Here is a 12,180-nt window from a genome sequence, read left to right on the forward strand (position 1 = left end):
CCTACACAATCCATGTGTTGGGGGAAGGGGGAGCCCCATCTTGCAGAATGATAAGTACTGCATAGTTATAAAATCTCACCAGGTTTGTGGCTTTAGGTTCTGTGCCTCTCTTCCTCATGTGTTTAAAAAAAGGAGGGGGGATGCTAATAAGAGCAGCACAATTTGTTGTAAGAGTAAAATGAAGCAAAAGATAAGAAGATACTAAGAATGGAAGAAAAATGCTTATAAATGCCAAATACTAGTAGAAAGGAAATTGGATACAAGGTACAGATGTGTTAGATTTTAGAACAAAGTATATATTTTTAGATAGTTATCGAATAGGACTGCAATATAGTGTAATGTTAAATTATGAGGCTTCCTATCACTTTAAATTTTTTTTTGAGCAAGCGTTTTTACTGAAGTATAATTCAATTACACTTTGAAATAATTGAATTTACGATCATTTAACTTACCTTACAGCTTTTCAAGATCACATTCACTACACTGGGCAAAGCAGGATGAATCTATAATTTACTGTCGGGGGTAGAAGGAGCCTCGAACTGATAAGGATATTTTTATCTACTGTTTTGGGCAAAAAATGTAAAATGAATGTGCACCGAGTGCCAAGGATTTTTTTTCTAAAAAGGGCTCGCTGCTAAAGCCAGAAGCATGCCAAATCAATTCAACAAATATTTAATTAGCGCCTGTGATTTCCAAGGCACGGTGTTGGGTACTGAGGAAGAAGCAAAGATGAATAAAGGCTGATGCCAGAGGGAGACCTAAACCCATGAACTGGAGTGAAAAGCAGAGTAGGGCGTCATCATGTAGAAAGGCACGACGCAGGAAGAACTTGGTGGCACTTAAAATAATTTAACTTTAATTTTTCCTGCCTGAGGGTGGTTTTTTCCCCCTTCTCTCTTCCAAGATTCTATTTTGGATCCCTTTTCACATGTGCCAGGTCGCTTGTTGGCAGAGAATCCACGACCCCGTGAAATCTCTCCTCCTCTCTATTCTTTCTTCCCTGGCAAATTAGATGAGTTCTTCTGCCACCAGCACTGCATTTGGAACAGAACCTATTGTGTGGGTGGTGAAACGATGGAAAGTTATTTTTGTTCTAATTATGAGAACTGTTTTGCAGAGGGGAGAGGGGAAAGGGAGAGGCTGATCTGAGGCTGAGATCAGGGCGAGGATGCTCCGAGGAGGCGTTACTAAGGTTACTAGAGAGAGGACGGCAGATGATAAGCAGCCATGGTTTTTTTCTAAAATGAAATATATTTGCAAATGACGGGCGTGGGCTGAGCTGCAGGCAGGGCCACACGGTACTACATGTTGGATTCCCTAGAGGGGAAAAGAAGGAGGCCCAGGAAAATACAAGGAGCTGCGACGTGGCGAAAGCAGTTTCTGCTTCCCCTTCCGGGCCTTTTCTCCTTACGCTGTTGTTTCCCGGAGCTGCTCTGGCTGTAGCACGAGGTCGGCGCGCCCGGAGCCGGTGCCTTTTAGGTGTGACACATGTCCGAGTCGGAGCGGAAGTGGCTCCCCGTCGGGATCCGTAGGGAGGTGGGAAGCTGGCCGCGGCAGCGACTGTGGCTGTTGTGGCAAATCTCTGATTCGAGCGTACCGTGTCGGTCCTGCAGCGGTTGCTCAGTACCGGGCGGTAGCAGCAACTGCCACGACTCACGGGAAGAGCTTGGAAGAGCAGCGAGGAACGCCAGGAAAGGGGTGTGTCTGGAGGGACGTGATATATGTGGTGTGGAGAGAAGGACTTGAAACTTGTTCCTCGTAATAGTTGATTGCTTTTTTTTTTTTTCTTTTGATGACAGATTCTGGAGACATTCGACGTCTCCGTTCTCCATTTTCTCGGCCCTTCTCTCAGTTTATTCGTAAACTGATGTGAGTGAGAGCTTTTTAGTGCAACCTCTGAGTTAAGGTGCGTATGGGGCCGATGAAGCGGTCAGAGGAAAAAGAAATGGGAGAGTGGGAGCCAGGTAGGAGGTGGTATGAGGGATGAGGGAACAAGATGATGATATTCAAGTTAACGTTTACAGGGTTTATGGTACTAGACACTGTTCTGAAACCCTTTAGATGTGGTAATTCATTTAGTTTTTTGAAGTTGGTGCTCTCAATTAGTCTTATTTTACAAATGGTGAAACGGAGGCTTAGAGAAGTTAAGGAACATGTCCAGAGAAAGCCAAATGAAAAATGTAGAGCGAGTCTTTGAATTATGGCAGGCCGGTTTTAGAACACATTTCCTGGCTCCACACTGTGGTTTTTTGCCATCAAGATATGAAGAAAGTGAGGATATAGGACTAGGAGTAAAAGGGTGGTGTAGCTTGAACAGATATATATAGTAAGATGGCAGGAACTAGAAGTTGATGTAAAGGGTATGCAATCCAGGTGTGAAGGCAGGGTAGGGTTGAAACTGGTCTTCTGACCACCATTTCCAATCTTGTCTGGGGTCTCCTACTCTATAGAGTTCTGCAGGGTAGGGAAGAGAAGTATACACTTGCACATCTAAGTTTGAAAATAGAATTACAGAAAGATCATTGACCTAAGTTTGAAAATAGAATTACAGAAAGATCATTGACTTATAGAATTTAATGATTATTTGACGTAGATACCTTATTTAATAGATGAAGCCCAAAGAGATGAAATGAATTACTTATAATAGTTAAACTTAGAAACGTCTTCTGTTGCAGATCCAATATAATGAAGTTCAGGGAGTTGTTTCCTCTTTTTTTCTGCTGTTCTTGCTGTCATGAATATTAAAGTTTCAAAAAATTGGAGTCTTCTGACCTAGACTGGTTACTTTAAGCCATGAGTTGAATACTTATGATATCAAATTGTCAAATAATCCATCCATCCACCATTAATGTGAGTCCCAAACATGATTCTGGAAGCAGAAGCTTCTTCCAGTGCAATTGTCTTCTTCCATGAGAACTGAGGTCTTTCAGCATTTCTAAGAATGTCAATTTAAAAATGAATGGAAACAAAACTAAGCTAAAGGGTAAGGTAGTTCTACTTGAAGAAACTTAAAATGGAAATCTCTACATATGTTGAAAAAAAAACAATAAAATTTTCATCAACTGATAGTGTACCATTCACAAATACAGTAATTCTAACCTTATTCCAGTGATACAATTTGGAATATTTGAAATTGTGAGCTTGAAAATCAAGTAAATCAGCTTAACCACTTATTTGTGTTGTAAAATTAATTTATTTAACTTTGTCTTAGATTTTTTTTTCATCCCTGAAATGGAGAATAGTTTCTAATAGTTGAAGAATCACAGTCATTTTTATAAAGTGTCTGGGACAAAGGCAGTGTTACATTATTTTAGAAGAGCATTCTGATAAATGAATTGTTGGGCAGTTTTATCATTGTGTGAACATGGTAGTATACTAGCATACCTAGGTTATAATGATATAACCTATTGTTTCTAGGCTACAAACTTATATAGTGTTTAATATTGTAAGCTGTTATATTTTGCTGGTATTTATGTACCTAAACATGTAAACATAGAAAAAGTACAGTAAAAATACTTGATAAGAGGAATTTTTCAACCCTTATAATCTTATGAGACTGTTGTCATATGTGATCTGCTGTGGGTGCATGATTGTACACAATAACCGTTAATCATGAGTTAAATAAAAGTGACTCAGTCCCCTTGCAGTTTCTGGGCCTGGTTTTTAATGGAAAAGCCAAAGAGTAACTTCCCTTGTTCTCCTAATGTCAATTAAAGGTGAAAAATATTGATGCATTTTTCTGAAGGGTAAGTTTATTATTTCAGAATGAATCCAAATTTTACATGGCTGGAGAGCCCATGAACAGTGGGCATACCATGATCTTTTAAAACTATTGTAGTTAAGATCTCTGATTTTTCTTTTAACTGTCTTATTTCCTGAACAATTGGAAACTTAGGTTCTAAGTAACTGACTTTATATTCTTCTGCAGATGCATGGGCATGGAGGCTATGACTCTGATTTTAGTGATGATGAACATGGCGGAGAATCTAGTAAGAAGAAAAAAAGGTAATTTTTTTATTGATCAGTATTTTACATCCTTTCTAAGTTGCTATGAGGTATACATAATATTAGGTTTGGGATCATGCTTACATATGAAGCCAACTGCTTAGTGAATGAATTTTTATTCACTAAGCTACAATAAATTGATTCAAAATTGGAGAACAGTTTGGGGAAAAATAAAAAGTCTGTACTGTAAGGAGGTTATTGAAATGGAAGGGGGGAAAATGAAAGGTTTCAGATTTCTCTGTTGCATGTAGTTTTCAACTGTTAAAGACTATACTTGCAAACGTCATAGCACAGAGGGGTTGGTTGGTTCTTTCTTGCTAGTACTTGCCATCAAAATGAAGATAGTGTGCAGAAAAGTATTATGATTATGGGAGGGTTCTTTTGTTTACATGAATGAGCGTGTCAATGGAAGAAGCTCATGGCAGGTTTTATTGAATTGAAAGAACACACAGCACATAGGCATGGGCATCATTTAGGGGCATTGTTATCAACTTTCAGTGTTTAGAAACTCAGTTTTATCCATTAACTCAGGAGTGGCTGACTAACTCGTACTAACTGAACCTATAGAAATCAGTTTATTATTCTATGAAAACAGTGTAGTAGGTAAAACTGGTACTGAACATTTTTATAAGATACTCAATCTTCATGTTTAACCAACAAATAGTAATAATTATAATAAATTACATTTTATCATGCTTTATATTTTCTTTTTAAAATATTACTTCATAAGAATAGAATTTGAGCAAATCTAGTTGGATACTGTGCTCTAGGGTTATATTTATCTATATGACTAGGTCTGATCATCTGTGGTCTATAGCCTCTATAATCAGCCTCTCTTTTTCCATATTATGTATTACCAAAAACTTCCTTATCACTGCTTTACAGAGAAATTAAGAAACTTAACTATAATAAGATTAATGTGGTAGCTAGGTACGGTGGTGCACACCTGTAATCCCAGCAGCTCAGGAGGCTGAGGCAGGAGAATTGCAAGTTCAAAGCCAGCCTCAGCAATTTAGCAAGGCCCTAAGCAACTCAGCAAGACCCTGTCTTTAAATAAAATTTAAAAAAGTGTTGGGGATGTGGCTCAGTGACTAAGTGCCCCTGGATTCAATCCCTGGTACAAAAAAAAATATATTAAGGTTAAGGAGATGTAAAATGTCTCATTAAACATCAGTGTGTCTTTTTTAAGTTGACTTGACTTCTGGGGCCAGGACTGTGGCTTGTTGGTGAAGTGCTTGCTTAGCATGTATAAGGCCATGGGTTTGATATCCAGCACCACCAGCACACACACAAAAAACAACTTGAGTTCTTTAAAATATGTTTAATTATGAAAATATAAAAATATTAGGAAATACTCTAAGGAAAATTAGCTCTTAATATTTTTTTTTTAATTAATACACCAGGGCAGCCGAAGATGATTTACTGCTCAAAAAGCCATTTCAGAAAGAAAAACATGGAAAGGTGGCTCATAAACAAGTTGCAGCAGAATTGCTGGATAGGTATGGTATTTCAAAGTAAATTACATTCTTTGTTCTAAGATGTTTTATAAACTTGGACTAAGGGCTTGGATTATATTAGTTAGGATATACAGACATTTGAATTTGCTTAAAATAAAAATTTCTTTAACAGGGAAGAAGCAAGAAACAGAAGATTTCATCTCATAGCTATGGATGCTGTATCCTTTTTAAATTTCTAGATTTTTATAACTAGTAGAATATTTTAAAATCTGCTTTGTTATTTTTGTTTCATCAAATTTTGTGAAGTTAAATAGGCCTTTTTATGTTTAAGGTGAAGCGTTTATTGATGTAGAATTTTGCCACTTATACTTTTGGGTATAATTCTTTTTTCCTAACAGGAAATACTTAGAGACAAAAACAGTGAAATGTATTACTATCATTCTATACATAGGCTTATAAAATCCATGAACCTGCAGATATTTTTTCCAACTTGATTTTGTCAAATTTTTAAATTCCCTTTTCTACACTTCCTTATCTTTAGTCTCATTTTAATTTATTCTCTTCCTACCTGGTTCTTGGCTATCTAAGTTCACTGCAGAACTTGTATTTAAAATTAGATCGTTTGTAGACTGTCCCCAGGCCTGCTGTAGCTATAATTCTCAAATGTGACTGGAGGCTATTGATAAGCTGTTAACTTGCTTCCTTTTGTAGTATGTTTCAACTCAATTTTTTAAATAAGACTGTGGCTCCTTACAGTACCTGGCTATCCATATTACTGCAGGGAATATTGGAGAATGAAAGGGAGACCAAGCAAGATCTGAAGTATTTCTGCATATTTATTGCTAAGGTCAGGATTGGAAGAACAAGGCAATATAATATCACTTTAATACACCCCTTACCTATAGTCATCGTTTTCACTTTGTTATCATTCTGATTCTTCTTTAAGTTATGGAAATTCCATTTGACCCTTATTTATTTATTCCTTTTACCTCCTAACCAAATAGCTTGGTGTTCCCATGAATCTCGTTGGTTACTTGTTCCATTAGCATTTGAACATTTGTCTGTCTTCTCTAACACTGTCAAGGTGCTGGGGCACTTAGCATGTGAAAGTGAAAGTGTAGGCATTCCTTTTCTGGAAGAGGTTGAAGGGGGACCATAGATTTTTCTGTTGTTTTTTTGTTGTTGTTGTTGTTGTTGTTGTTATTGTTGGAGTAGTTATTATCCAAAAATTTATCGGTCTCACTAGGCTGACTCTCAGTTGTTTGGTAAGAGAAGACAGCTTTTGTTGAGGCTATTTAGTCTTTTTTTTTTTTTTTTTAAGAGAGAGTGGGGGGGGAGAGAGAGAGAGAGAGAGAGAGAGAATTTTAATATTTATTTTTTAGTTATTGGCGGACACAACATCTTTGTGTGTATGTGGTGCTGAGGATCGAACCCTGGCCGCACGCATGCCAGGTGAGCGTGCTACCGCTTGAGCCGCATCCCCAGCCCGAGGCTATTTAGTCTTTGTCTAATGGTTGTTTCTAGGGTGCCAGCTTTACTTCCAAATCTGGGGGATATGAGACTGAATGAAAACCCAGGAAACATACAACCTGAGGTCCCTACTTGATGTACCTTCTTCTCTCCAACTTTCAGAGTCTTACTATATTTGTTTTATAATATTCCAGATTTTTAGTTGTTGTTAGTGTGAGGAATATGAAAAAATATATCTCTGTCTGTTTCATCTTCCCCAAAGCAAAAGTCTTACCCACCACTTGTTTTTGAACATAAAAAAATTGTATTGGAACATAGCCTTGCTTATTCATTTATATGTTGTCTATGATTGCCTTTCTGCTAGAATGGCAGAGCTGAGTATTTACAACAGAGACCAAATGACTTACAGTGCCTGCAGTATTTACCATCTAGCTTTTTACAGAAAAAGTTTGGTGATTCCAGCTCTAATGGTATTTAAGTGTCTTAACATAGTTACAGGAGCAGTTAGGATAGTTCAAGAGCTAGAACTGCGATCTCCAGATATCTATCTGGCTTGCTCTCATTCCCTTTCTCTCTCTCTCTTTCCTCTTTCTTAGAAACATCAGCTGCCTTGTTATCAGTTTTGGAAGTTTCATTCTGATTGTTTTTTATTAAAACACATCGTGATTGGGGCTGGGACTGTAGCTCAGTGGTTGAGCGCTTGCCTATCATGCATGAAGCACTGGGTTCGACCCTCAGCATCACATAAAAAGAAACAAATAAAATAAAGGCATTCTGTCCATCTACAACTACAAGAAATATTAAAAAAAACACATTGTGATCAATTAAATTACTATATATCTTTAATATAATAGGATGTAGTCACACATAGTATTACAGAAGGCAAAGCCAACTCTGCTGGTTCTAGAGGGAGTGCTGCTGAGCTTTTTTAAAACAAAAAGTAATGCTCATTTTATCTCTATACTATGCTGAAAATACACATAGTTGCGTGGATTCTTTAAATATTAAGAGAAAGTATAAAAAGTAATATCTGATTTCTTATATTTAATTTTAAAAAAGCTTTATATTAGCACTTAGTATGATAGAAGTTAAGTCTTCTTTTAAAGGTTTTATCATTACTAACATAACTGAAGTATATTTTGTAATGAAAGATAAATTCTGCTTCTTACCTTTAATTTTAGAAGGCATAAATTATTCATTTTTATATTATGATTATTAGAGTGATTGGTGGTATTGGGTTGCTGGCAGTCCCGCAGTAGGAAGCTCTCTTTCTCCCCGATGGTGATGTGTTTTATCACAGAGTAATATGTACTTGAAAAATATTCCAAACATTACATTATACGTAATATATGCTTGGAAAAGTATCCAGTAGAAAGTAAAAGCTCTTCTAATTTAGTCGTCACTTTCATTATGTACCCTCTTGTGTTCTTTGAATGTGTGAGCGAGCACATATCGTACATACTTGCATACATTTGGAGGATAAATAGACTTATAACTATGCTTTTTTTCACCTAGTAATATGACACAGAATGAGTTCTATGTGAATAAAATCCTTAATATTTTTAAATTTCAGTATCAAAGGCATACAAAGTTTGTAAATGACTATATTTTATACTATGGTGGCAAAAGGGAAGACTTCAGGCGTTTAGGGTAAGTATCATAGAATGGGAGGGGAAGTATGGATGACTTCAAATACCCACAGCTATTGTGTCTTCTGATTTTATCATTCTTTCCCTGCTTTCTGTTCCAGTTTCCTTGATATAAGGTGGAGAGGCCATCCACACCTTCTAGCTAAGGGCTCTTCATGAATCCTATTTCCTTGGCAGTAGGCCTCGTACCACCTGGCCATAACAGTATATGTGAGAAATACTCATGTGTCATTGGCAAAGATTTTTGAAACTATTACATTTTAGACCTTAGTGTTTAGAATTGCTTTTTAAAGGAAGGGTAAAACAAGAAAGCTCACTACAGAATTTCCCATCTGTCAGAGCCTCTTTGCCTTCCATGGGTTTTTTTTCCCTCAGTGACTTAATTTTTCTGAGTTAGTACTATTTCATCTATTCCAAATTTGAAAGATCCTATCCTTACTAACTCATCCTAGGAACTGGTAATGACATGAGGTAAAACTTGATATTTTTAAACAATTTGATCTCAATAGAGTGGTATTACTGATTAGTTAGATTCCAGAACTTATTTTCATTCACCTTTTCTTATTTAGTGTTTATTCCGTCTCATGCTAACTTTAGTAACTTAGCACCCTTTGTGTATTTGAAACTTTAGTAGAATGGATGGATTCTTTTGTCCATTTAACTTATTCTATAGCAGTACTCTTCATAGGTACCTTTTAAAAATATTGAAATAGTTTTTATAAATATACATATACATACACACATAAAACTATTTTTATGTATACATTTATTCACATTTTCAGAAATTTTTCAACACTATTTAATCTCCTCAATTTGACTAATTTTGTTTGCATAGTAAATTGAAACTGTTTTATTTTGCAGGGAAAATGATAAGACAGACTTGGATGTTATACGAGAAAACCATAGATTCCTATGGAATGAAGAGGATGAAATGGAGATGACTTGGTAATTTTAGCCATCAGAGTCATGGTGCATCAAATGTTTTAGTCCTGTCTTTCTTGTTCTCTGTTTTCTTAGCTGTCACTTATCCAAAGCTTTCAGCCTCTTCATAGGATCGTTCTGAATCAAAGACATAAAACCATGTTTAGCATTCTTGAATCTGAGTTGGTTCCTTTGGTGGTTTTGGCAGTTTTAACTGACTTCTTCTTGTTTGACTTAGTCTTAAAAAAATAACTTTTTATGATATTATGTGTTATCTTGCAATTTGCTGTTATGTTCTTCTTTTAAAATTTTTTAAATGATTTGGGAAAAAATAATACCTGAAAATGTTTTTTAAATCCAAACATTACAGGGTAAAAAATGAAGAGTAGCTGGATGCCATGGCACACATCTGTAATCCCAGTGGCTCAGGAGGCTGAGGCAGGTGGTGAGGTGCTAAACAACTCAGTGAGACCCTATTTTTAAATAAAATACAAAATAGGGCTGGGAATGTGGTTCAGTGGTTGAGTGCCCCTGGATTCACTCTCTAATACCAATAAAAGGAAGAGTAATTCACCTTATCATTTCCAGTTGTCAGTTTATCAATTTTCACTCCTCAAGAAAGCCACTTCAGTAATTAATATCCAGATAGTCTGTGCACATGGAAGCAATAGACCTCTTTTAAAACATTACTATTTTATATCTATGTGTTATTTGTTTTAACATTGCTTCCAAGTAGCAAACTATGGTTAGATTCCTAAATGTGAAATACTCATTTTTTTTAATGTATCTAGGGAGAAGAGACTTGCAAAGAAATATTATGATAAACTATTCAAGGAATACTGCATAGGAGATCTCAGTAGATACAAAGAAAATAAGGTATGTCCTCTAAATACAGAAGGAAGTTCTTATTCAAATACGGTCTTAATTTTTATTATACTATCATGACCCACATTATTCTTTTAAAGATGCTATTTCTAGTCTAGGTTGTCTTGCACCTATGGAGTATCGTTTTGACCATGAGATTTTTACAAAGGGCCCGTGGAATTTATAAAGGACAAGGGTGCTTTTTCTTTTTGAGCTGAGGCATGAAAAGCCTAAAATTAAACACAAGTGGCTCTTGGATCCTGTTTCATCTTGACTCTGGTTTAGACCCTTAGTGATTGTGATGAATGGTTAAATACTGCGGAATGATTCTTGTTTCACAGATTTATGTTTCAAAATGACAGATATTTTTTAATTGATTACCATTTATAAAGTGCCAGATGCACATCTTTTATTATACAAATATGCCTATTCTAGTAAAATTAACTTTTCCATCTATGCTAATTAGTAGTGGCAGATTTCCATACTCACTTTACATCTTACTTTAGTTAATATTAAAGTTATATTTATTTCTAAATCAACTTTAAATTTATATCTAAGAAGATGACCCAGGAACAGATGATCTTAGTTGGAAATGTGAGAGGAGGGAATGCTGCATAAATATATGTTATGAATAATGTATGTTTATATTATATTAAGGAAGACAACCTATTTTAAAAGCTGTATTAAATTTATGTATCATAGAGATTTCTTTTTCATTTAAATAGTTTGACCTTATTAGAATTAGAATTAGTTTAACAATGTTTTCAGTGTGCCTTTAATATATGTTGCTTCTCAATTTCTTATAGACAATAATAATATTCATTTTGTATAACCCTGTTTACACACCATGTGCTTTGTGTATCCCAGAGTCTTCTCAGTTTTTTGTGAATTAATTAATTATGGTTCTCATTGATATCTCTCATCTTTGTGCCAGCCAATTTCCAAAATTCGTCCAAAGAGCACAACAATTGGAATTACCTGAGTTTATAGATTACAAATCAAGTATGAAATACTGTCTTTCTAGGAGCATGTAACAAAGCAGCTTTTTCAACCCTAGCTCATTTATGGATTTTTCTTCATATTTATTGAAATTAGACTGAAAAGTTGAAGTCTAGTTGAGGAGGAAAGTTTATGTAAATAAAAATCAATTATTTGTATTCTCCATTAAAAAGCATTATTACTAGAAATCATAGTTGAAGGAGAATAATCTTGAAACAAATTGTGCTTTCATATTAGAATATAATGAGTAATTGGATATGAATTAAGTGCTAGTAAGGAATCAGATTGGATTTGCAAACTTTGAGTGTGGATAGTGATGTGTTTTGGGAAGATAATGACTTTGTGTTTTAACAAACTATGTTTGAGATATTGGAGAAAGTTGGAATAAGGCCTTAGACAATGATTTTTCACTTTTAATCAACTCCTAATTCTGTGTATAATATAAAAATATATATTTATACACACACATACTGCACATATTACATTACTTAGTGCATTTTTTAGTGAGTTTCCATCTTTGCTTCATATTTCCATTCCTTTTTTGGAAGAACCATTCATCATGAGAATGTATTTGTATTTTTGTATCAGGATTATATTTAACTGCAAGGAATAGAACTCGTTCTCAAAAAAAAAAAAAAAAAAACCAAAAAAACCCCCACTGACTTAAATAAGCTGAGCTTATTTATTTTTTTTGTAGTAAAACTCCAAGTAGATGTTTATGGAACTTGATATCATAAAGTCAGAATCTTCTCTTTCTTTTTGCTTGCATGTGTGACCTCTTTGTGAGAGTATAGAATAAGAGGAGGAGGTTTGGC

General features: G+C 35.3%; 1 protein-coding gene across 3 annotated transcripts in view; it reads left to right on the forward strand.

Moving 5' to 3' along the window:
- The first annotated feature begins 1,492 nt into the window (after positions 1-1,492).
- The window catches only part of LOC101976474 (protein FRA10AC1), a 28,569-nt gene continuing 17,881 nt past the window's right edge, over positions 1,493-12,180 (forward strand). For 2 of the 3 annotated variants that reach the window (XR_005727692.2, XM_078037935.1), the window contains exons 1-8: positions 1,493-1,698; positions 1,800-1,906; positions 3,929-4,005; positions 5,409-5,504; positions 5,635-5,680; positions 8,506-8,582; positions 9,443-9,526; positions 10,294-10,378. Coding sequence is in view for 2 of the 3 variants with exons in the window: in XM_078037935.1 (XP_077894061.1) it covers positions 3,929-4,005; positions 5,409-5,504; positions 5,635-5,680; positions 8,506-8,582; positions 9,443-9,526; positions 10,294-10,378 (465 nt within the window). In the remaining variant the exon portion in view is untranslated. The remainder of the gene's footprint in view (positions 1,699-1,799; positions 1,907-3,928; positions 4,006-5,408; positions 5,505-5,634; positions 5,681-8,505; positions 8,583-9,442; positions 9,527-10,293; positions 10,379-12,180) is intronic. The other variant, XM_005333722.4, reaches the window with a different exon arrangement.

The sequence above is a fragment of the Ictidomys tridecemlineatus genome, chromosome 1 (genome assembly GCF_052094955.1).
Source record: "Ictidomys tridecemlineatus isolate mIctTri1 chromosome 1, mIctTri1.hap1, whole genome shotgun sequence".
In the NCBI taxonomy this organism is placed as follows: Eukaryota; Metazoa; Chordata; class Mammalia; order Rodentia; family Sciuridae; genus Ictidomys; species Ictidomys tridecemlineatus.